The following is a 25,085-nucleotide window of genomic DNA, read 5'->3' on the forward strand; positions in this document are numbered from 1 at the left end:
CTGTATATGGAGCGCTCAACATAACCACTCATAGGCTATCCACGCCCCAAAATAAAGAATTTCAAACATTAAATTAAAATAATAATGCGACAAATCGCGATTACATTTTTGTTGTTGTTTGAAAGCCCTCGTATAAAACCATTGTTTTAATCAACAATTAAATTGTCTTTAGTCTCCTTCACATAACTCTGAACCTATAAAATAAAGCCAGAGCGGAAGAGTCCTGATTTCCGATGTACTCTGACCGTGGCATGGATACACAACACCACTCAAACTAACAAGGAAACCGCTCTTCACACTCTCAAGGTCATACATGATTTGTTTTTACTTAATCACAATGTAATTTATAGTGGCCTCAATGTTTCTTATCATCTAGGTTTCAAATGTGTTACCGTGTACATCACAGGACTACAGGGAATCTGAGAGTGAACTCCTGATCATACTGTCTCTCTCTCTCTCTCTCACTTTGAGAAACTATCCAGAGAAATGTGTTTGCTCTTAGCGACCCCTGTTGCCAGAAAGCTAAATCTCATTCAGGACTTCTCACCAGCTCTTACCGAAGGACTTTTATTTGAGCTGTGTGTTGACACCGTAGTGATGGGAAAAGCAGTTCTTTTCAGTGTACTGATTCAGTAGAATCAGTTCAGTAAAGTGATTCACGTCGGAACTCTCGTTCAGTTCGTTCACTGAACGAGAGCTCCGAGTCACTCTCTTCCTCAGCACGTGCAGTGAACAAAACACTGACTGAACGTGAACGAGCGAGACTGCGAGTCACCAGCCTCAGTCACACACACACACACACACACACACACACACACACACACACACACACACACACACACACACACACACACACACACACACACACACACACACACACACACACACACACACACACACTGTACAGACTTAGGCGAGGAGGGAGGGGGGGCTTTGAGTGACTCTTACGGTCTAGAGAGAGAGACAAGAGACGGGAGAGAGGAGAGCGCAACTGAAGTTGAGAAATGAACGACAGTAAGTGATTCAGTTCAGTTCGTTCACCCAGATGATTCGTTCGTTTTGAACGAATTGTTCACTAACTACACATCACTATGACACTGTCTTCTTCAGTGAGCCGTCAAGTCTTTAAAGTAAACAAACTCATACAAGGTGTTTATAATCATATATGTCATGGTACTGTATTGTCTTGAACATATTCAGAAACTATTTTTGTACATTATAAATAATTAATAAATAAAATCATTAGAAGTGTTTTGTCTGGACAAAATCTTTATTTTAGTAGCTACTTGTGTGTGTGTGTGTGTGAACACCCACATACCCTTAAACGACTATATACATATATTATTTACATATGAAAACATCCTTATTTAAAAAGGTAGTAACGTTGGTCCACACTCCAACACAGTAGGTGGCGCTAATGCCCCCGAAGGCTGAATGCTGCCAGAAATCGGAAAAGAGAAGAAGAAGAATGCAGTCGCTTTTCACCTCTCAGGCTTGCCGTAGTGTTGTTCAACATTTAGCGCGAAATTTCATAACAACCTGATAAATGGTGAGCGTAGCTGCTGCTGTATGTCAAACTGTAACGAGTTGAACTTCTCCTTATAGGTGACGTTTTTAGTTTAGTTCACAATAAAAGTTATAAGTGGTAACCGTCAGAGCAGCTCGTTGTTTCTGGGTAACACGGTAACTGAGGAGCCTCGTCTTTACAGCCACCTCGAAGCAAAAAGAGACAATGGTGAGGCTGACATATTCATGTTTAATATAATGCTTGTGATGTTAAAGTATATCTAACTCGGTTATCTTTTGTACCAGAGGAGGAGTCTTGCTCCCAGTCAGCTCGCGAAACGGAAGCAGGCGGACGACTCCAGTGAGGACGAAGAGTGGACATGTAGAAGTGTAAGTACAATAACTAAATAATGTCCCAAGTCTTCATTGAAACGTTTACACATCGAGCTGACATCTCCTCTGTGTTGATGTTGAATCAATGGAGGTAGATTTGCCTATTAGGTGTTTATTTTCTTGCTCATCAGACTAAACAAATACATTTACAAAAACAGACAACATAATAAGAAACCTCTGTTCAACATCAGCTGAGCACATTAAGTGTCTTTATTCCTCAAAGAAGAGTAAACCTTCATAGCGTCTCATTATATAGATTTAAGCATTTTTCTAAGCCCCTGAAGTCTCAAAGAAATAATAACAATAATCTTCTGCGCACAAGTTAGATGTTATGTTGTGTGCACAAGATAATGACTTGTGCTTCAAGTTGACCTGTGGTGTAAAAGAGCTTTGAGTAGTCAGAAGACCAAAACAAAAGCTAAACAAGCTCAAGTCTATTTACTATTTATTTATTTATTGTCACAAGTTATCATCTAACTTGTGTGCACAAGATTATTTTGAAAAAAGTATTTTTGGACTTCAGAGGCTCCCCAGCATTTAATTTTGTTACGACTCAAAATATATATATATTTTTGTTATTTAAAGATTTATTTTTGGGCTTTTTGTGCCTTTAATGGAGACAGTGGATAGAGTCGGAAATCAGGGAGAGAGAGTGGGGAATGACATGCAGGAAGGAGGCCACAGGTGGGAAGTGAACCCGGGCCGCCCGCTTGAGACGACAGCCTCCATACATGGGGCGCGCGCACTAACCACTGCGCCACCAACGCCCTGAACGACTCAAAATATATTTGCCATGATTTTGTTGCTTTGACATTCTACAATTCACTTATCAGACGCTTTTATCCAAAGAGATGAATAAAACAACTCAAACAGGGGTCTAGAGAGGAAGAAACAACGTCAGGAAGTGCAAACAAACAGCTTTAAGTCCGATCGGACGCACAGCTGCTGACAGGAAGTGATCAGAAGCAGAGCACAGGTGCTGACAGGAAGTGACCAGAGACAGAGCACAGGTGCTGACAGGAAGTGACCAGAGGCAGAGCACAGCTGCTGACAGGAAGTGACCAGAGACAGAGCACAGGTGCTGACAGGAAGTGACCAGAGACAGAGCACAGGTGCTGACAGGAAGTGACCAGAGACAGAGCACAGGTGCTGACAGGAAGTGACCAGAGACAGAGCACAGGTGCTGACAGGAAGTGACCAGAGGCAGAGCACAGCTGCTGACAGGAAGTGACCAGAGGGAGAGCACAACATTGACAACTGTTCCTTAGAGTTTAATCAGCATCAAGACCATCCTAAAAAATAATTGTCGTCGTCATTATCAAACATTACTATTGTGCCTCAGTGGTCTTTACCTTACATTTAAGATTAATGTCATTAATGTTTTTTCTTTTTTGAAGCCACTTCTTTGGAAAAAAGTGAAAACACATGATGGATGTTGTAGTTGGGGTGTGTATGCCAGCCTGCCCAAATAAATGTCTGGGCCCCTGACAGGCAGACTGAAGGGTCCATGTAGTCATTTTAGAGCATGTGTATTGGACCAGTAGCGGTGGTTAACCACTGCCTGGATCCAATCAGATCCCGTCAGCTTTTGTCAACAAGTTCAAATGCCATATCCTTCTTTGTTTTCTACCGTCCTTATTGTCGTGCAGACCCTGGTTAAGTTGAGTGGGCCCCCCCATGACCTTAACATCACAAACAAAAAGGTTAACCTTTTTTAGAAAGGGACGATGAGGTGTGTGTTTTTGTGTTGGTAAGAAAGGGCGAGTATTGCTTAAATTTAGGATGGGTTATATTTTTGCTAATTGTCATGGGCCCCTCATGCAGCTGGGCTCCGGGCGAAAAGGGCTTCCCCCCTTTTTCCTCCCTTATGGGCGGGCGTGTGCGTACATGTGTCAGTGTGTGTGTGCGTGCGTTAGTGTGGTTGAAATGATAAAAGTTTCTCATACTTGTTTTGCAGGAGAGAAAAAGAAAAAGCACCAACGAGATAAGAGAGAGCCACATTTCTCCCTTCAGAAAGCCACTCACACAACTGAACAACCGGCCTTCGTGTCTGGATGGTGACCAACATGTGAGTGACATCACAACATTTCTACAACGCACTGTGATGTCACAACCAGGCTTGACTGTTTCAAATCATTTCTTACAGGAAGCGTTTATTCGAAGTATCCTCTCCAAGCCGTTTAAGATCCCTATTCAGAACTACACAGGTAACATGTTCTGGTTTCTTTGGCTGTTTGTTCACGAGACTAAATACAGAAAGGTAGAGATGTACTCTCTCTCTCTCTCTCTCTCTCTCTCTCTCTCTCTGTGATTCAGGCGCATTGGGAATCAGGGCGCTTGGTCTGAAGCGTGCAGGAGTAAGAAAATCCCTTCATGATCCCTTTGCAGAAGATGCTCTCGTTCTTTATGAGCCTCCAACCCTGAGCGCACATGACCTCATCAAAGCTGACAAGTAGGTTGAAGACACACGAGACCGATCCTGCATTCCCTCTTTGACATGATGGCATGTTAGTTAGAGCATGCATTTTTTTTTTTTTTTTTTTTTTTTCATCGTGATGAAAACAACGTTAACAAGATTCTTCTTTGTCCCGCCCAGAGATAAACTACCAGTCCATGTTGTTGTGGATCCAGTTCTGGGAAAAGTTCTCCGACCGCATCAGAGAGAGGTAACAAAAGATTCAGTCTTCTTCTTTCCTTATCAAAACAATAACATAAAAGTGATCTAGAGCCTTAGATTTCTCAAGCAGCTCCTCTCCACAGTCGATGTTCAAACACTGACTCAGTGGACTCCTCCTCTCAGAAAGAACCCAAAGAAAGTCCTGAAGCACAAGAATCACTTCAGGCTAATTTATTTTGGTGAAATGGATTAACGTCCCGACCACAGACTGTAAATATTAACGGACAAAGCCTGAGTGGCGTCACCCATCTGTTCCTGCAGGGGGCGCTGGAGTCCCATCGATGGCGGTCTCCATGCTGGAAATGCTGTCTCAGTCTAACTTTCAGTCAACCTAACGACAGACTGAGAGCTGGAGCTGAGGCGGGTTTTAAACCTCCTGACAAACCGTTACACCACGCCCACCTGTCAATCAGGTCAGCTACACGCCTTATTGTGAATAACTCTTATCCTTCATCAAATCAAAACTGATGAGTCATCAAAACATTCACCCCCCGTACAGTGTGTGTCCATTGAGACATGAGCTAATCACACCTATTTGTTTTTTGAACCAGACTGTAAACATGTTAATCTCTGCTGTAAAAACAGACTTTTTAGAATGGGTGTGTATGTGACTTCCTGTGCTTCTGCAGCCAGCCTCTAGTGGACACTGCAGGATTTTAAACTCTAGCATCGGCTTCATTTTTCAAAACCAGAGGTTGCCGCTTGGTTCCTCAGAATCAAAAGATCAAGAGGTTTTGACTCTGAGAAAGACATGTTGCGTCGGAACATTCGTCCTTTACACCAAAATAATTTGCCTGAAGTGATTCTTGTGCTTCAGGACTTTCTGTGGATTCTTTCTGAGAGGAGTCCATTGAGTCGTTTGAGCGTCTGATCTCCTTCTCTGAGAGCACCGACCTTCAATTGTGGAACGGCTGAAGCTTCTTTTTTACACCTTGACTGTCTTTGATTTTTTGAGGGGGTGAAGTTCCTGTGGGAGTGTGTGACGGGCAGACGCATCGCTGAGTCGTATGGCTGCATCATGGCCGACGAGATGGGCCTGGGGAAGACCCTGCAGTGCATCACTCTCATGTGGACCCTGCTACGCCAAAGCCCCGACTTCAAACCGGAGATAGATAAGGTCATTGTGGTTTCACCCTCCAGTCTGGTACGCAACTGGTACAACGAAGTGGGAAAGTGGTTGGGAGGACGTGTGACACCAGTGGCCATCGACGGAGGTTCAAAGGACGAGATCGATAGACAGCTAGGTCAGTCAGTTAACGATGATGATGATTTAACACGTTTAGTAGTTCCCTGCTTAGTAACAGGTTCTTCTCTGTGATTTCTAGTGAACTTCATGTCTCAGTATGGTTTGAGAGCACCCACCCCGATATTGATCATTTCATATGAAACATTTCGGCTGCATGCTCACGTTCTGCACAAAGGCAAAGTGGGACTGGTCATCTGTGACGAGGTATTTAATATCACGCACTAACCATGAGAGCTTCCAAAAGGGTCGTCCACTTGTGTTTGTAGCATCTGCCGTGTGCTCTGCAGGGACATCGGCTGAAAAACTCCGACAACCAGACGTACCAGGCTCTGAACGCCATGAGTGCCCAGAGGAGAGTGCTGATTTCAGGCACGCCCATTCAGAATGACCTGCTGGAGTACTTCAGCCTGGTCCACTTTGTTAACACCGGGATCCTCGGTATGCAGCCTCACACAAACCAGAAGAGGTGAACCACCATGAGGGGTTTCTGCTGCTCTCATGCCCTTCCTTTGATTTGAATCAGGCACCGCCCAGGAGTTTAAGAAACGCTTTGAGCTTCCAATCCTCAAAGGGCGCGATGCAGATGCTTCTGATAAAGACCGACAGACAGGAGAGGAGAAACTCAAAGAGCTCATCAGCATTGTCAACAGGTGAGCTCACACTCTGGCTCTTTCATTCCTAAAGTATTTCCACTCTTTTCTTTTTTTTCCCTTTTTCTTAAGGCCGACCGATATGAGATTTTTGGGGCTGATACCGGGGGATATCTAAGATAAATTAACAGATACTGATACTGCATACGCTAATATTGGCCGTTATTATCGGCTGGGCGATTAATCGGTCTGGCTCTAGTTCTTAATGTGTACGATAAATGAATAGTGGCTTAAAGCAGTTATTGTGGGTTTTTTTTGTGCTTTTGGTGCAGCACTAAAACCTGTCCTCAAATGTTTGATCCTTTTCTCTCGCCTCCTTCAGGTCCCTTTTATAAACTCTCCTTTAGGAAGTTTCTACATAAAAACATTTTTTTTAACATGAATGAACATGAAACATCTTTTTTTTATAAAGATTTATTTTTGGGCTTTTTGTGCCTTTAATGGATAGGACAGTGGATAGAGTCAGAAATCAGGGAGAGAGAGAGAGAGAGGAATGACATGCGGGAAAGAAGCCACAGGTGGGAAGCGAACCCGGGCCGCCCGCTTGAGACGACAGCCTCCATACATGGGGCGCGCGCCCCAACATGAAACATCTTTGATGAATTTTTGGTTTAACTCCCTTTTTTTCCCCTTTATTGTATTTATGAAGTTGATTCTTTCCTTCTTAAACACTAACGGCCCTCTGTCTTCACAGGTGTTTGATACGGAGAACATCTGACATCTTGTCCAAATATCTCCCTGTGAAGATTGAGCAGGTCGTGTGCTGCAGGTATGTTGACAATTTAATGTGGGACATTAAAGTGCTTCACAACGATCATCCTGAACTATGTGTGATTCATGGATTGCAACAGCATATTAATAATAACAAAGTCATGTCTACAAACTTTCTAATACTGGAACTTTATTTTGAAGAGGTGGAGTAGTTTTCCTGTTTCTCTTATGAATCCTGCAGCGAGTTACCACCGCCTCTCAGCAGATGTTTTTTACTGTTTGTGAATTAGACATCATTTGCAATGAGGCTGATTTTAACATAAAGATGTTTTTTTTTTTCAAAATGACTGGGTAGTGTAACATTTAAATACACAACCAGGGACGGTGCACAGAGAAGCTGTTTGCTGTTTGTGCTACCTGGGTAGTATTTAACCGTGTTTTGGAATCAGGCCCTAAAGCCCTGAGTAAACTTGATTTTAACTACTCGAACACATGACATCAGGCTTTTCAGGGTTCCCACTCGTCCTGGAAAACCTGGAAAACAGTTGACTAATTTTCCAGTACTGGAAAACACCTGGAAAATGAGAGAAAAATTGTTTCTTCAAATGATAAAAACTGCGTTGTTAAGGGTAAAAAATGGACCATAACGTGACATTAAATGATTAATCTTTATAGCGGAAGCTCACAGTGGGTGTGATTAGCCTTGTTAAAGACTACACTTAATATTGGTGTCGCACGATCACAGACTGTCATACCAGCTTGATCATCGCTGAAGATGTCCTGGAAAAGAGTGTGAACCCTGCTTTTGTATTCTGCGGGGGTTTGTAGCGTCGGTTGTGCACATACTCAAAAACACGGCATGAGACGCTTCTGTTTTCACACGGCCCGTCCAAGTCGTCTATGTGTGGAAACAGTGTATATCATTATAATAGTAGCAGTAAGTTTGTTTTTTAACTGTTTCCCTTGCAGGCTGACTCCTCTGCAGACTGAGCTGTATAAACGCTTCCTGAGACAGGCCAAACCCATCGAGACTTTACAAGAGGGAAAGATCAGTGTCTCCTCCCTGTCCTCCATCACATCGCTCAAGAAGCTTTGCAATCGTAAGTGCTCCCACCAGATGAAACACTGAGAAATGTTTCATCTTCAAATGTGATCAACGGAAAGGCTCTCAGAAGCAGTTTTAAAAGTTGATTTTAAAAAAGCTACAATGTGAGACGAGTTTATAGGAAAGCAGAAATAGTGGATCATGTGTTAACGAGATGTTTGTATCCATGATGCCTTAAGAGTATCCGCCTCTTAAAGAAGTAATAACCGCTGTTCTGTGTCCCAGATCCTGCCCTGATCCATGAGAAGTGTGTGGCCGGTGCGGAAGGCTTCGAGGGGGCGCTGGATCTGTTTCCACCGGGCTACAGCACTAAAGCTGTGGAGCCTCAGCTCTCTGGTAAGAACACATCAGCTGACTACCTCTCTACACCAACGCAGTTTAATCAGACTTCAAGATGGAGCGAAAGCTGGGAGGTTATGAGACCTGGATTCCTCATGAATGTCTTCAAATTGGAACTTCTTGTAACATCAACATTAGATCAGGTTGAGATTAGGTCATTTGGGATTTATGAAATAATTGATTCTGTCTGTGGGTGGGACATCACAGGTCTGTCTGAATAAGGACGCTGTCACACTTGGCCCTGCTGCTCCGTGCCGTGTTGAAGCACGACTGAAACATTACTTTCACATGTAAGGGAGGTTAGTGAGGAGATCAGATGTACTGCTTTGTCCACAGGGGGGCGCCAAAATCAACACAACCCTAATGTTCCTCACAAGAACTTTAAATTAAATTAAAACTATTTGTGCTACAGCATCAGGGCTTCATGATTAATCATAAAATAAATCATGATCTCGACTCCTACATATATGCACTCAGAACCAGCTACACTCAGAACCAGCTGCACTCACAGGTTTAATGATTTGTACCCCTAGCTGCTATACATGTTACAGTCACACTCACAACATAGCATAAACCAAAACATGCATCTAATTTAATCAGGCCGTAGCCTAGGCCATGATTCCGACATCACAGCTCTAGGTGTGTTTTTATTTGAGTGCAATCAAGTTTTTTGTTGAATAAAAAATAATTGTGTGAGGGAATAGGGATCTCAACTCTCAGGGAAAAAAATCTTGATTTCCATTTTAGCAGATTCATTCTCCTCATTTAGCATATTTCAGTCCTGATAAATCACTCGTCCTTCACAGCTAAAACCACATTTCAGGCTCAGTAGGAAATAAACGGCTCAGCTGCAGCACGTCAGCGCCGGCTGGTTTCTTATGTCGTTCATAGATTGAACTTTTTGTTTAATAGTGCAGGGTTGTTAACTTTGCATCTCTTCCTCCTGTCCTTCATCGAGACGAGCCTTTAAAGAATTATCACCAACTCTGGTGTTTTCTCGTTGGCGCCTTTTATAGTGTTTACATTTCCACTCTCTTTAACATTGTTCCCGGCAGTAGCAGGCAGCTGTTGGTACAACTGATGAACCTAATGCTCATCTATAGTAGATGGTGGAGACCAAACCCTGAGTGAAAATGAGACTGAATATTTGAATTCTACTCATCAGGTGGACCAGAAGTTCATTTTGCTGAACTGAATATTATCTGTTTGCAACTCATCACACACTTCAGAGTCGTGTTCACTTCTCATTTCTGATCCATCAAACGGGCAGAGAAAGTCAAAAGTCGTTCTGCATGTCTTTGTTATGAACTGAACAATGTTTTAAATCTTTATAACTAACTAAATGAACGTTTCTGTATTTCAGGGAAGATGCTGGTTCTTGACTACATCTTAGCGATGACCAGGAGTACGAGTAGTGACAAGGTGGTGCTCGTCTCCAACTACACTCAAACACTGGACCTCTTTGAAAAGCTGTGCCGGTCTAGAAGGTGAGCTTTATGAAACCACTGAAGATTGATCTGCTACAGACTGGAAACCATCAAGATATTCAGCCAGTTCAGCCCGTGGCCGTTGACCAGCTGATCCTCACAAATAAATCTGATTCTGAACAGACCTCAGCCTCGCGCTAACAAGCCGTTCAATGTGTAGCTACAAGCAGTAAACATGCACACTACGTCCTGCAGGGAGGGTGAGCTTCAGGGGGAGATGATGAGGAGGAGGAGGAGGAGGGGCCCAGTTTGAATGTTGTGTTTACAGACTGACTCAACCTTTAATCATTTAATAATCTGTAAATTTTAATTTACAAAGACAAAAACACTTTCTTAGATTACGGCATAAAAATAAAGCAAGAATCAAGGAAATAAAAGGTTCGACGCTCAAAATGTTCCAGTAGACATTAGTTTGAGTGAGAATAAGAACATCTCCTGTAACTAAGAAAGTCGAAATGGGCTAAATTCAGTATCTGCAGGTCAGACCGGGTAAAAAATCTGAAGTCTCAATCGACCGGAGACATCGTGATCAGTGCACTTTTGGAAACCACCCTTTGAGTATTTGTGTATCACTGTTATAATGAGCAATCCCTCTCCTCTTGGTCTTTCTCAGATACCTCTATGTCCGACTGGATGGCACGATGTCCATCAAGAAAAGGGCCAAGATTGTGGAGAAATTCAACAGTCCTTCTGTGAGTCTGAAACTGTTTTCACTCTGCAGGGATCTTAAAACAGCATCCACAGCATCTTAATCCATCCTTCCATTTCTCAGAACCCAGAGTTCATCTTTATGCTGAGCAGTAAGGCGGGTGGATGTGGCCTGAATCTGATTGGTGCTAACCGCCTGGTCATGTTTGATCCTGACTGGAACCCAGCCAATGACGAGCAGGCGATGGCCCGGGTGTGGAGAGACGGCCAGAAGAAGACCTGCTACATCTACAGGCTTCTCTCTGTCAGTGCAACACGTCTCATTAGATGCAGAACAAATATAAATCACTGTTTCTCATTTTGAAAGCTGTCTGCAGTGTTTGATGTGTGTGTGTGTGTGTGTGTGTGTGTGTGTGTCCCAGACGGGAACTATCGAGGAAAAGATCCTGCAGAGGCAGGCCCATAAGAAGGCGCTGAGCAGCTGTGTGGTGGATGAGGAGCAGGACGTGGAGCGACACTTCTCTCTTGGAGAACTCCGAGAACTCTTCACTCTCAGTGAGGAGACCACCAGTGACACACATGACAAGTAAAAGAAAATACTCCTTTTAAAAAATATTATTATTAGAGAGAACATCTGAAGAGAGTCAGGACATGTTGGGAGGAGAGAGTCAGGGGATGACCTCTAGCAAAGGGTCAATGTCAGATTCCGTTGCCACGAGGACTACAGACTTTGTACTTCTGGCTACCGGTTACCCAGAAGAAAATACTGTCAGTGTTATTTTTGCTGCTCAATCTGCCTAATATTCTACGTATAGAGCAGCTCTGTTGTAAGCAGTATCCTCCTGTGTTGAAAAATGAAGCTGATGCTGAAGTGTAAAATCCTGTAGTTCCTCGAGTGTCCACTAGAGGCTGGCTGCAGAAGCACAGGAAGTCACATACACACCCATTCTAAAAAGTCTGTTTTTACAGCAGAGATTAACATGTTTACAGCCTGGTTCAAAAAAACAAATAGGTGTGATTATCTCATGTCTCGATCAACACACACTGTACGGGGGGTGAATGTTTTGATGACTCATCAGTTTTGATTTGATGAAGAATAAGAGTTATTCACAATAAGGCGTGTAGCTGACCTGATTGACAGGTGGGCGTGGTGTAACGGTTTGTCAGGAGGTTTAAAACCCGCCTCAGCTCCAGCTCTCAGTCTGTCGTTAGGTTGACTGAAAGTTAGACTGAGACAGCATTTCCAGCATGGAGACCGCCATCGATGGGACTCCATCGATGGGACCCCCTGCAGGAACAGACGGGCAAATGTTTAATAATAGGATTTAAGTGATCTCTGCGTTAGAGTAGCTTGTTCTTGACATGCTGTTTTAATATGTGCCAATGAAGGTCTTCATTTTATCACCCTGTAATGTTTTGAAACATTTTCTCCGCCTCCCTCTTGTGGTGTTGATAGATTTCGCTGTCGGCGCTGCGTGAACGGCAGGGAGGTTCGTCCTCCTGCAGAAGACTCCGACTGTACCAGCAACCTTTCCCAGTGGAACCACTGCTTCGACAAGAAGGGCCTGAGGGACCAGGTGCTGAAGGCCTCCTGGGACGCTGCTGTGTCCTTCGTCTTCCACCAGCGATCTCACGAGGACCAAAAGGGCGTTTCATAGCAGGAAGGAAACGCTGCACCTTGTGGACTGTATATACTGATATTTATTTGTTGGTCTTTTATTAAAAAACAGAAAAAAATAAAGAAGAATCTTTGACCATGTATTCATCAGAAATACCTAATTAACCACGAATACAGACGAGTCAGTGAGCTCGATAAATATTAAAGTAATTGATGCATTCATTTGTTTTAACGAGGATTAATCTCATGTTAGTTTGTCCCTTTAGGCCCCGCCTCTACCCAGCCTTTTGTCAGGGCAGAAAAGCACTGACTGAACTCTGAAGCGTTTGTGATCTGAGAATAAAAGCGCTGCATGTCCATCTCCATGACAACAGTCTGCTGACATCAGCTGCTGTATGACAGACACTGCTCCGTTACTTTTTACTGCATGTTTTATATTTGAGATTGTTTATTTCCTGATCAGACACGGAGCGAGGAGGTTGAGGGGACAAGACACGATCTGTAGGAGACAAAACTACAGAGAATATCAAACATTTAGAAAAGAGCGCCGGTGACATCAACAGAGTCTTTCTGAAAAGATGAAAGATTTTCAATTCCAAAGCTCGGAGCGGATTCTGATGTAAACGCTGTCTACTCATTGAAAACAATTGATAAAAGACGCTGCCGCTCAGAAAAGAAACGCTCAGTGGACACGGGGCTTCAGGCTCTCCGTAGATAGTGGTCCTCAGTGTCTCCCTGTCGTCTCAGTGATGTAAAAGAAGGACACTGCTGCATCTTTGAATGTCTCATTTCACTTTAACAAACTCTCAGACAGCTCAGCTGACGAGTCCAAAGTAATATCCACCTTATGACATCACACATTGACCTTATGACATCACACATTGACCTTATGACATCACACATTGATCTTTGTAACCGTTCCTTTGAGCTGTTTGACCTCACTTTGGGATCCCTAAGCACTTCCTGTTTCTGTGACTTCTTCAGACATTGGTCAAAGTTTTTACAGACTTACAACAGATACAGATGACAGTTTTTCTTTGTTTCTTTTTCAGAGAACAGGAGTTATTAATTTCTGTCAGGATATAAAGACAATTTCAACAAACATCTTAAAAAGTGGATCTGGAGGAAATTACCAACCCTGCCTTTAACTTCATGTCCCAACCTTTCATTAACCAGAAGCTGCTCACTTTATTTCAAAATTTCAAAATAAAGCCCAACAGTTTTTATTTTAAATGCGAAATAATATAATTAATGCTGAATAGGTCACAGTAATTTGAACAGTACTCTCTACATATCACCGGGACACACACATCTGGTCTCTTTGCAGGAACAGTTGACTTACTAATTGTAGAAAGTTTTTGTCAGAAATGGAGAGACAGAGAGAGAGAGGGACTCGTAAGGAGACATTTAAAAAGTGTTTGGACCGTGGTGAAAGAGGGAGAGGCAGAAGAATTGTCTTTGAATTTTGACACTAGGAGCAACCTCTTAGTATTTATGAGGCTTCGTGAATCTGGTCCCTGGTCTGTTGAGGAGGATTTAGAAATGTGATGAGTGGTTTAATCCAGCAGGGGGCAGTAATGCGACCTCTTGGATGAAATCTACCGCTAAAACACCAAAGAAGAAGAAGAAGCCGGTGGAACTGTTTACTATCAGCACAGTCTGTTGGTCGGGCTCTGTTTTATTGTTTTATTGTTTTATTGACCTCTCTTTGACTGTAGAAAACTAAACTCATGAGAACTAAACAATGACTGGCGGCAAAGCAAAGCAGAGAAACCTGAAGCAGGTTTGTTTCCGAGCTGTGAGGACACATTTCGATGCTATAGGACTGGAAGGTGTTCTTGGTAAGTGGAGAATATTAACGTTAAATCACCGTAACGTTACTTTACCTTTCAATTCAATTAAAAAAACTTTGTCCCCGGATGGCAATTCACACAGAGCAGTAAATTAACAACAGTGCAGGTAGACGAAACAATTTAACCTAAATATAAAGTGTCAATTTAAATACAACTTAAAGCTTAAACTTAACTTAAAATACAAAATATAAAAGGAGTAGAGATAAGTGGACAGTGATCAGACTAACAGATGTAAACAGAACTATGTGCAATAAACGAGAAATAAATAAATATATAATACTTTTAGAGTACAAAGATGTCTAAGAACAGAGAGTAAGGTTGAATTTAAATAGAAGAAGCTAACATGACACTGTATAAACCTGTAATATTTACAGTCTGTGTATAAACCTGTAATATTTACAGTCTGTGTATAAACCTGTAATATTTACAGTCTGTGTATAAACCTGTAATATTTACAGTCTGTGTATAAACCTGTAATATTTACAGTCTGTGTATAAACCTGTAATATTTACAGTCTGTGTATAAACCTGTAATATTTACAGTCTGTGTATAAACCAAATGTTAGCAGTTAACGTAAACGAACGACAACCGTCAGGTCTCGTTGGTTAGCGGTTAGTTTTAGCGCTGGTATCGATTATCGTCAGTTAGTTCAGAACAACCGATCTGATTGGACGAGAGGCATTCAATGAGGGAATATATATGGTGCATTCATGAGGTGTCGGAAACATCGGAAATGAAATGCACATGAACTCCTGTTCCTCGGAAACTGAGTCGGGTATGGCTGCATCCTGGCGCTCTCTCATCTCTGTTCTCTCATCTCTGTTCTCTCGTCTGTGTTCTCCCGTCTGTGTTCTCTCGTCTGTGTTCTCTCATCTCTGTTCTCTCATCTCTGTTCTCTCGTCTGTGTTCTCCCGTCTGTGTTCTCTCGTCTCTGTTCTCTCGTCTGTGTTCTCCCGTCTGTGTTCTCTCATCTGTGTTCTCTCATCTGTGTTCTCCCGTCTGTGTTCTCTCATCTGTGTTCTCTCATCTGTGTTCTCTCATCTGTGTTCTCCCGTCTGTGTTCTCTCATCTGTGTTCTCCCGTCTGTGTTCTCTCATCTGTGTTCTCTCGTCTGTGTTCTCTCATCTCTGTTCTCTCGTCTGTGTTCTCTCATCTGTGTTCTCTCATCTGTGTTCTCTCGTCTGTGTTCTCTCATCTCTGTTCTCTCATCTGTGTTCTCTCGTCTGTGTTCTCTCATCTCTGTTCTCTCATCTGTGTTCTCTCGTCTGTGTTCTCTCATCTGTGTTCTCTCATCTGTGTTCTCTCATCTGTGTTCTCTCATCTGTGTTCTCTCATCTGTGTTCTCTCGTCTCTGTTCTCTCATCTGTGTTCTCTCATCTGTGTTCTCTCGTCTCTGTTCTCTCATCTGTGTTCTCTCGTCTCTGTTCTCTCATCTGTGTTCTCTCATCTGTGTTCTCTCGTCTCTGTTCTCTCATCTGTGTTCTCTCGTCTCTGTTCTCTCATCTGTGTTCTCTCGTCTGTGTTCTCTCATCTGTGTTCTCTCGTCTCTGTTCTCTCATCTGTGTTCTCTCATCTGTGTTCTCTCGTCTCTGTTCTCTCATCTGTGTTCTCTCGTCTCTGTTCTCTCATCTGTGTTCTCTCATCTGTGTTCTCTCGTCTCTGTTCTCTCATCTGTGTTCTCTCGTCTCTGTTCTCTCATCTGTGTTCTCTCGTCTCTGTTCTCTCATCTGTGTTCTCTCATCTGTGTTCTCTCGTCTCTGTTCTCTCATCTGTGTTCTCTCGTCTGTGTTCTCTCATCTGTGTTCTCCCGTCTCATGTGCTCTCATGAACACACACATGCACAAACAGGATCTTCTATGGACATGCACTAATGGAGAGGTGTCAGAGTGAGGGGGCTGCCCACAGCGAGCGCTCCAGAGCAGTTTAGGGTTTGATGCCTTGCTCAAGGGCACCTCGGCAGTGCTCAGGAAGTGGACTGGCACCTCTCCAGCTACCAGACCAATTTCCGGACTTGGTGGCGACCCTCCGGTTCCAAGTCCCTACAGACTGAGCTACTGCCGCCCATTCAAAGTACTTACTGTTAAAAGTAACAGTATTAAAATGTGGGGGGGAAAAAACAAGAAAATGAAAATTTGCTTTCTTGAACGGTGTATAAAAGTGTGTGTATATATATATATTTATATATGTGTGTGTATATATAAAAAAATATTAATCTTCGTTTATACACAAACATTTTATTCTGTTATTGTTTTTAAGTATTTTATTACTGACAATTCAATTGCATGACCCCCGGAGCTTTATTTTGAAAATTTGAAGCTCAGGGGGCTCGGCTTTAGGCACACAGACATGAGCACACAGACGAGAGCACACAGACATGAGCACACAGACGAGAGTAGCCAGGCTGCAGGCTTACAGTCTAGGAGTAACTTGGAAAAGAATGAGGTGCCCGACAGAAAATATGTTTTGTTCATGTCAACATTTTTATTAATTCACGTATTACAAATCAACTTTTTGCTAAAAATATCACTTGTTACATCATTCCGACCTTCTGAACTGAAATCACGTGAACACACTGAAGTCAGAAGAGCGACGTCCCAACTCGGCACTTAGTCAACCCCAGCAGCACATGAATCTCTTGGACTTTAGCTGCCTTCATGGCCTCCTCGGGAATATCGTATTTATCGTATTTACCATATTTAGGAGTCATGAGCTCATGAAAAGTTGTGCCCTTTGTGTGACATTTCTGGGCAGCCAAAAGGCTATACTTAGTTATTTTGTTACTATCGTTTACTTTTAATAGTAAGTTATTAGCTTTAGCATGCAGACAAACTTTAACTATAAAGCCTGCCAGACGAGTATATAAACATTAGCCCCTTTCAGACAAAAGTGCCGTAACTACGCTGAGCCGTCATCACGTCTTTGAACATTCACAGTGATTCTGCACCAGAGTAATATTCTGCGTTTCGGCATTGCGTGAGCACGGCCACATGGGGAGCTCCACATACATACAAAAAAAAGATTTCAATTCCAACACGAGCCGTGATCTTCAAAAAGTGGTCTTGAGACCTGTGTTCAGACCAAGACCGATTTCCAGCACTTACAAACCTTCTACACAGCGCTGCCCCTTGTCAGAGTGTCCTAACTATCTGTCCTAACTCAGGTCTTCCAACGCCTCTCATAAGGGATCTTCTTCCTCACCTGACCATATGCCAGCTGGATGAACTCCAGCCTGCTCTGAATCAGAGAGGTACGGTATCATCGTCATGTAGCGGTTTGTATCTGGTCTTTGTGACAGAGGTGATGAAGATGTTCATTTGTCTTCTTCCAGGGATATCAACGTACTCTGGATGGATCGGGATCCTGCTGGATATGTGCAGACCTGAACAGGTAGGTGTCACCAAAGAGCTGTATAAAATTTCCTCTGCAGCCCACACATGATCATGTCTCCACGTTCCATTTCAGGCTGTGGGTCTCCACACTGAAGAGGAGGCCAAACACGAGGTCATGAAGTGGCTGTTTACATTCGTCTTCTATGGCTTCACTAACCCGTTTGTCAAAAGGAACCTCGCCAATCTGAACACCCCCTCCTTCCTGTGGGCTGCAGCTAAATGCCTCACCAGTTTCACGCTTCTCGGGAGTCCAGGCAGTCACAAGAAACTTCAGTGGTTAATGGACGAGCAGCGGCCGCTTCTGAACCTTTTTGAAAAGCGAATGAAAACTGTGAAAATTGTATCAAACGTCATGGATCTCTCAAAGAAGGGCAATCAGACCGCGCTGTATATCTTTCACCGCCTGGCCGACCACGGGGTGGCCGACACAGTTCTTGTACACAGTGACTGTCCCGTGCTGCTGGCCTGGATCCTCTATGGAAGGGGAACTCAGCATGTATCCCCCGAGCTCATGAACCTAATGCACGCCAGAAAGGAGAGCGGTATTCCACAAGACACTTCAGTCAGAGAAGGCGGGCCCAGTTGCAGCTCTGGTCTTGTTAGCAGTGCCTCAGCTGATCGGGATGATGAAGCAACGCCATGCAAACGTCCAAAGATCAGCTTTGTGTCATCGGAGGAGGAGAAATCTGGAGTAGCTAACGTGGTCGTAGAACAACAGATTCTCTGTCGAGCCTTCGCTCCATGTGATGGCCCCTCAGCAGGGACTTGTCCAAGGGGCCAGATTAAACATCTGGAGTTAAATAACTGTAGGTCAGACTCCTTTAGAGTGCTGACCGACGCCCTGCCCACCTTTTTCTGCCTTTGTTCTCTGATCCTGCACAGCTCTTGTAAGTTGAAGTGTTTGCATCCTTGGTGACTTGTGACAGATGTGACAAAGGTCGAGGACCATGAACTCCAGAGAAGCGTTGTGAAACTATTCTACTTTGTGTTTTGTGCAGGGACCTTCACAGACTCAGATATATTGTCCCTGGCTAGAGCACTGAGGCGACTGTCTGAGAGCTCCCGCAGCTCCCTGACTGACCTGAGCATCAGTGCCCTGCCCTACGCCAAACTCATGGAGACCCTGCTGAATGCCAGCTCCAAAGTGAAGTCGCTGCATGTGGAGATCCATACCGTGGTCCCTTATTCCCGGCTTGCAGAGTCAGACACCAAAGGTAAAAAAACTGAACGTGAAGTGAGCAGTAATGTGATGCAACGTTTGAAACACAACGTTCGTTTAGATAATAATCGTTAACCAGTTTAGTCTTATAGTGATTAGAAGAGAATCTTTTATGTGTGCAAGAGTTTGAACCAGAGTGACTTCAGATTGGTCTGAAAGTAAAAGAAGAGCTTTTTTTTTTTTTATAGTAGTGGAACATTCATCTGACTGTACAAAGAATGAGAATCAAATAACAGCAAGACTCTTCTTGAACTTTGTTAAAGGAGCAGTATGTAACTCTGACCCCTAGTGTTTAAAATGGGTACTGCAGTCTAAATTCTAAACATTGTAGAGAGCTATCTCTCCCCCCCTCTCTAGAGTGGATGCTCACACAGGTCACCATGTGGTGGACTCTGAAGCTTCAGTGTTTATCCAGCTCTGCATGGGTCTGTAAACCTTTCTGTGTTCTAACCTCTCTCCATTTTTCAAAATCATCTCCAATATTGATCCTAGTTTGAGCACGTTTCTGCTCGTGGAGCTTATTAGAAACATGCAGAGGCTTTTTAGGTCGGGTACAATCACTTCTATCTGAACCACTTCTCTTGACCGCTTCCATCGCTGCAACACCTGTTGACCTGATAACTGCTCTCATATCTGGTAAACCGAGGGGCGTCCAAAACGGCCGTGTGGGGGTGTCTTAAAAGCGCCTACCTTCTCTGGTCCAAACAAATCCAGAGCATTCAGGAGCAGAATCTAAAGTTAGAAGGAGGACATACTGGCTGCTGCATTGTTGTCAGAGAAGACAGCTCTTCAACATAGCATGTTTCCTTAATGTCTGATCAGATAGTAAGATACCTTTATCATTTCACTGACTGGACCTGTAAATGTTCATTTTCATCATTTTTGACCTTGACTCTTCTCCTTCTTTGAACAGAGCTGCCTCTGGAGAAACTCACAGTCAAAGTCACTGAGGTCCAAACAGATATGCAGCTTTTCACGTCGGTGCTGAGGCGCTGTCCAAATCTCACAACACTTCACGTAGCCGGGATGAGATTACCAACGGGCTCCTCTCAGAAGCGACTCCTGACCACTCTGTCAGGTAACGTGTCTCACTCTAAGAAGGTGTAAACAAAGAGTGTCCACTTTGACCCAAAGCATACAGGACACTGGATTTCATTATTCACTTACAACCAGCCCAAACTGTCCTGCTCAAAACTACACCCCCACTGCAGTGCTGTCACTATTTACATGTGGTCACTTTTTCAGAGTCCAACCATCACTTGAAGATTCTTCATTTGGAGGACATGAAGCTGTCTGACTGTCTCCCGGAGATCTTAAATCTTCTCAAAGTCTGCAAGTTGGAAGGTAAGAAAAGTCCTGACTGCTCCCTGTAAGTCTTTCTCTGATTATGGGCCGGTGCCTGGGACAAAGTGGTTTGGTTTCCTTCAGGAAAATGAAGCTATGCTAAATGAAAACACTTTAGATAAGGGTCCACAGATTATCATGAGTTTCATGCACAAATTTGAATCACTGCTTTGATTCATGATGAATTATCAGTAATGCACTTTAGTATCTTCATACGCTGGGACACATCATCAGGGATGAATCCTGAGTTCATCCAGTGGCCCATGTGTCAGACCTCTTGATCCAAAGCCACCTAGAGGCCCTCTCTGCAGCCTCAATGGTGGTCTTGATTGCTCTCCTTTTGGCAGCTCCTGTGATGCCGAGCAGTGCAAAAGCCAGTCAGCCTGCAGAGCCTCCACATCCCACCTCACCTCATCCCAAGGTGATAAATAATGAACATCCCATAATAACTTCTGACTCATGGAGACTGAAACACCTTACTTCAACCAGGAACACTCTCACAATTTTAAACAAAGTGGATGCACAGATGAGCTCGGTGTTTGAGGCTCTGCTCAGAGGATGCTCCCTGGGTTAGCTGAGCAGCACGCCACAGGTTTCCAGGGAGCGCAGTGCTAAACCCCACCACAAGGGGGACCCAAAGGCTTGAGGCAGAAAGGAGGCGGCTGGGATGGTGGAGGCAAAGCTTTGCCTGCAGCAGCAGCAGAGTGTGAGCAGCGTGGTTATAGCAGAGATCAGGGAGATGGAGGTTGTGTTTAATATGAGCTGCTGTCGATCAGATGGCTGTCTGCAAGAACTAACGCAAAGCTTCATTAATGCATTAATAAATTAAGATGTGATGAATGATGATGAATCAGTGCACAGGATGCTCTGTGGACCGTTATCTAAAGCTTAACCAAAATTTCTGTAATCTCCTCTCGGAGCTTTTGATGAACTTTGTTTTTTTCCATCTTCTCCTCTCAGAGCTGCGGTTGAATGACTGCCGCCTCCTTGAGAAGTGGAGTGACAAAGAGGAGAGTTTGAGGCAGTTGGTGACGGCTGTAAAGAAAGTGCCTTCTCTTCACACACTCAGCCTGGCTCAGAATCGACTAGGTGAGCATCTTTCTACAGACAGCAGTCACATTCAGTTCATGCCTCCTGTGAAGGAAATGGACTTGTTTAGTTCTTTTCTAGTCTTCCGACTACTCAAAGCGCTTTAACACCACAGGTCACACCTACACATTCATACACTGATGGTAGAGGCTGCTGTGTAAAGAGTCCATCAGTATTAACTCATCCATTCATACACATTCACACACTGATGGTAGAGGCTGCTGAGTAAAGAGTCCATCAGTATTAACTCATCCATTCATACACATTCACACACTGATGGTAGAGGCTGCTGAGTAAAGAGTCCATCAGTATTAACTCATCCATTCATACACATTCACACAGTGATGGTAGAGGCTGCTGAGTAAAGAGTCCATCAGTATTAATTCATCCATTCATACACATTCACACACTGATGGTAGAGGCTGCTGAGTAAAGAGTCCATCAGTATTAACTCATCCATTCATACACATTCACACACTGATGGTAGAGGCTGCTGAGTAAAGAGTCCGTGTGTGTGTGTGTGTGTGTGTGTGTGTGTGTGTGTGTCTGACTGTGTGTGTATGTGGAGCTCCCGCTGTGCCGTGCTTCTACAACGTAGGAAAACAATGTTAATTCACCGACTAGGACACCAACATTACGCTGTCACAGAATCAATATGAAAAAAGAAAAGAAAAGAGCTTCTAAAAGAGTTAGAAGACTAGAAAAGCACGACACAAGTTCAAACACATTTACATTAATATGACGAGCTGAGTGTGTGTGTTTTTCAAGTCAGATCTCTGGAGAAAGATAAATCATATCACTTCTGTTTATCTGTAAATAAATGTAAGTTTGTGTGTCTACAGCCAGGAACGTGTGCGTCCTGTCGGAGCTGTTCTCAGGATCTTCAGCGAGCTCAGTGAACAGACTGAACATCAGGTAGGAGCTGCAGGACCACTCTGCTGCTCTGAAGTTATCAGTGCACGTGTTGTTAGTTGAATAGAGTCTGATGTGTTTCAAACGTTCTCACCTCTGAAGTGTGAAGAACTCTTCATGTTGCTGAAGCTACAGATGTTTGTGTTTTCTATCACGTGTTACTCAACTTGAATAAGGTCAACACTACATTTTTAAAAGCTGTCCATTACAATACTGCAGTGATTCCCCTCCTGGGGTCCTTCTATCTTTTCTTAGATAGAAGCAGGGGGGGGGGGGGGGGGGGGGTAGTTGAAGTATTAGTTTTTTTTACATGTGACGTTTATTTTATTGAAGTATCAAGCAGACAAGAATCTAAACTCCACCTCATGACATTTCATGACTACTTCAACGTCAGTGTGTCAGTAATGGGGGAATGAAGCCTCGATCCCACTGTCTGGTTCTGTTTGGTTCTGTTTGGTACGGTAAACCCTGATCTTGCTTGTGCTTTCACAGCCAACCAATCCCTTACTTGGTAAGTTGCGTTGTTAGTTGTATAGCGATAGCAGCGTCAGCTAAGTAACAGCGTGACATCATAGCAGTGTAGCCTGCCAATAATAAATTCAACAAAGAAGAATGCGACAAAGTAAACAAAGGACAACAATTGAGGACGTCCAGCAGAGGTCAGCACCTCCGAGGTCATCCATATGCGCTGACATAAAGGCTGTTGCACACTGAGTCCCTTCTTTTCTTCTTTTCTTCTGAAAATGGCGCACAAAAAAATACGATCTCATGTTGTGTCTTAATGTTTGCACACTGACTCAGAAACTTCTGTACGTCATTATTTATTTTCAGAACAGGTTCGATTTTCTCGCCACCGTCCACATTCTGCCAGCTGCTGTTCAGAATCATTAGCTCTGCAGAGATTGGTGTTGTTCTTTTTAATGTGTGCTTCCAGTATAGAGAGCAGCGTATCAAACTGGATCCCTGACATCCTGAAACACACCTGGAAGTAAGGTCTAAAAAATAAGGCCTTAAGTCTAAAAAAAACACAGATATCACAGGATATTTAAACATGGTGCGTTTAGTGTCTGTCCTTTATGCTGTCACAGGAAGTCATGATTCTTTCGACCAATCAACAGACTGTAGGGTGTCTATCTCCGCCCTTTAGGGTCGGATCGGTACGCTTGGCAACCAAACAGAAGGGAAGCAAAAAAATAGGACGGTACAGATGGTTTATTTTGGTTCCATTCCAAATTTTTGAGAGTGGAAATGTCAGTAATGTGAACTGTACTGAACCAAACTGAACCAAACTGAACCAGGCCGTGTGGTGGAAACGCACTGACATAACCCTAACCCTATTAAGCCAACTCTTGTTTTAAGTTTTTGTTGACTTTGTCTTCTGTCCTGAGCAGCTCCAACTTCATCCAGCCTGCTGAGCTGCTGGAGTTTGCAGACACACTGAGGACTCATCGCCCCCCACACCGACTGACCCTTGACCTCAGGAAAAACCCAGGAGACCGGGACCCCGACACGTGGGACACTGCACTGAAGAGACTCCGCCCATTCGGTGTTGTACTTGTTGAAGGATGGGTATCCACCCACACGATGGCCGACCACATCAGCAACATGTGAACGAGGCGGCTCTCTCCCTGTTGGACTGAAATTAAGCTTTTTTTAGATTTTCTCTCTGATAGAAAAAGGACTGTGATCAGTGAGATGTCAGTTTGGATGCTTTAACATTTTCTGGACCTGCAGCTTTCGTTCCTTACCATACATACCTACAGTGTGTGCACAAAGGAAGTGTTCTGTGCTTATTGTATCCATAGTGACATCAGAGAAGTGGATGAATCTGTACGGCTGGTTTGGTTATTTATTTTTCACACGTCATTTAATTTTTATGCCGTAAAACTTCTATCAATGAACCCAGGCTTTTATCTACTTAATCCATGAAATGAGCCGGCCTTTATTTGGTACAGGCGTCAATTCAAGGCAAACCTTTACTTAAACATCTTAAAGGTCACATATTCTCCTCCTCTTCTTCAGTTTAAATAAGTCTCAGAGCTCCTCAAAACATGTGTGTGAAGTTTCTTGTTCTAAATCCACTCTGATCCTGTATTTGATCATGTCTATAAACCCCTCTATTTCAGCCCTGCTCAGAACAGGCTGTTTCTGTGTCTGTACCTTTAAATATGTAAATGAGCTGTGTCTGACCACGCCCCCTTTCTGGAAGGACTTGGGTGTCTTGGTCTTTCTCGCTCCATGTCCTATTGTTTACGGTGAGAAGGCAGACTCAGAGGGCAGAACAAACACCTAGCTGTGGGAGTGTCACCCACCTGGGGGAGGGGCTACTGCCCTTTGTGATGTCATGAAGGGAAAATCTCCAAACGGCCTGTTTGAGCACACATTTTCTGAAAAGTGGAGCAGGAAGAAGACGGAGAGGATGGACTTTTCTCATCATTGGGGGGTTTGTAGACAGACTAGAGACACATGTTAAGAGTTAGAGGAACATGGGGAAGAGGATTTTGAATATGTGACCTTTAAGTTACAAACCAAGAATTTGATGTTGCTTTTTAAGACCGTACGCTGCACTAGCTTCATTCTGTCTTGATGTTGAGGTATTCTGTGAGTCTTGCTGCTTTATCTCCGTATATTCAATCCACAGCGACCTCTAACGAAGAGCTGCCTTTATTGGTTAAAACATGTGGCTACACCAGGCAGGTAAAAGGGGCGGGGCCTTGAATTGGGATGGGTGTTTATTAGAAGTTTTACGGTATGTTACATGAAATATGTTGCTGAATTTGTTCTCTTGTTTTGAAGTGAAACAGCAGCCCGTGTTAGTTTGACATTTGAATCTTTTATTAAACCAACATCTGTTACACCTCCAGAGTCTTCCTTCAGACAGAGTGTGAGTGACAGTGGA

At 43.5% G+C, this 25,085-nt stretch overlaps 2 protein-coding genes and 1 long non-coding RNA gene across 3 annotated transcripts in view; 2 read left to right on the forward strand and 1 right to left on the reverse strand.

Annotated features, from left to right (window-relative positions):
* The window catches only part of LOC132972058 (uncharacterized), a 284,543-nt gene that overhangs the window by 2,922 nt on the left and 256,536 nt on the right, over positions 1-25,085 (reverse strand). The window lies entirely within an intron of this gene.
* Positions 1,489-12,523, forward strand: rad54l (RAD54 like). The gene is made up of 18 exons (XM_061034870.1): positions 1,489-1,735; positions 1,813-1,896; positions 3,857-3,967; positions 4,046-4,106; positions 4,216-4,351; positions 4,496-4,565; positions 5,532-5,820; positions 5,902-6,026; positions 6,110-6,260; positions 6,346-6,472; positions 7,167-7,241; positions 8,153-8,283; positions 8,514-8,624; positions 9,991-10,114; positions 10,728-10,806; positions 10,887-11,066; positions 11,185-11,348; positions 12,219-12,523. Exons 1-18 carry the CDS (start codon positions 1,733-1,735, stop codon positions 12,418-12,420), a joined length of 2,223 nt encoding a protein of 740 aa, XP_060890853.1. The 5' UTR covers positions 1,489-1,732; the 3' UTR covers positions 12,421-12,523.
* lrrc41 (leucine rich repeat containing 41) lies at positions 13,632-25,043 on the forward strand. The gene is made up of 10 exons (XM_061034876.1): positions 13,632-14,221; positions 17,394-17,480; positions 17,562-17,620; positions 17,696-18,509; positions 18,621-18,836; positions 19,755-19,919; positions 20,087-20,185; positions 21,146-21,274; positions 22,117-22,189; positions 23,578-25,043. The coding sequence occupies exons 1-10, from the start codon at positions 14,125-14,127 to the stop codon at positions 23,795-23,797; spliced, it is 1,959 nt and encodes a 652-aa protein (XP_060890859.1). The 5' UTR covers positions 13,632-14,124; the 3' UTR covers positions 23,798-25,043.

The sequence above is a fragment of the Labrus mixtus genome, chromosome 3 (assembly GCF_963584025.1).
Source record: "Labrus mixtus chromosome 3, fLabMix1.1, whole genome shotgun sequence".
In the NCBI taxonomy this organism is placed as follows: Eukaryota; Metazoa; Chordata; class Actinopteri; order Labriformes; family Labridae; genus Labrus; species Labrus mixtus.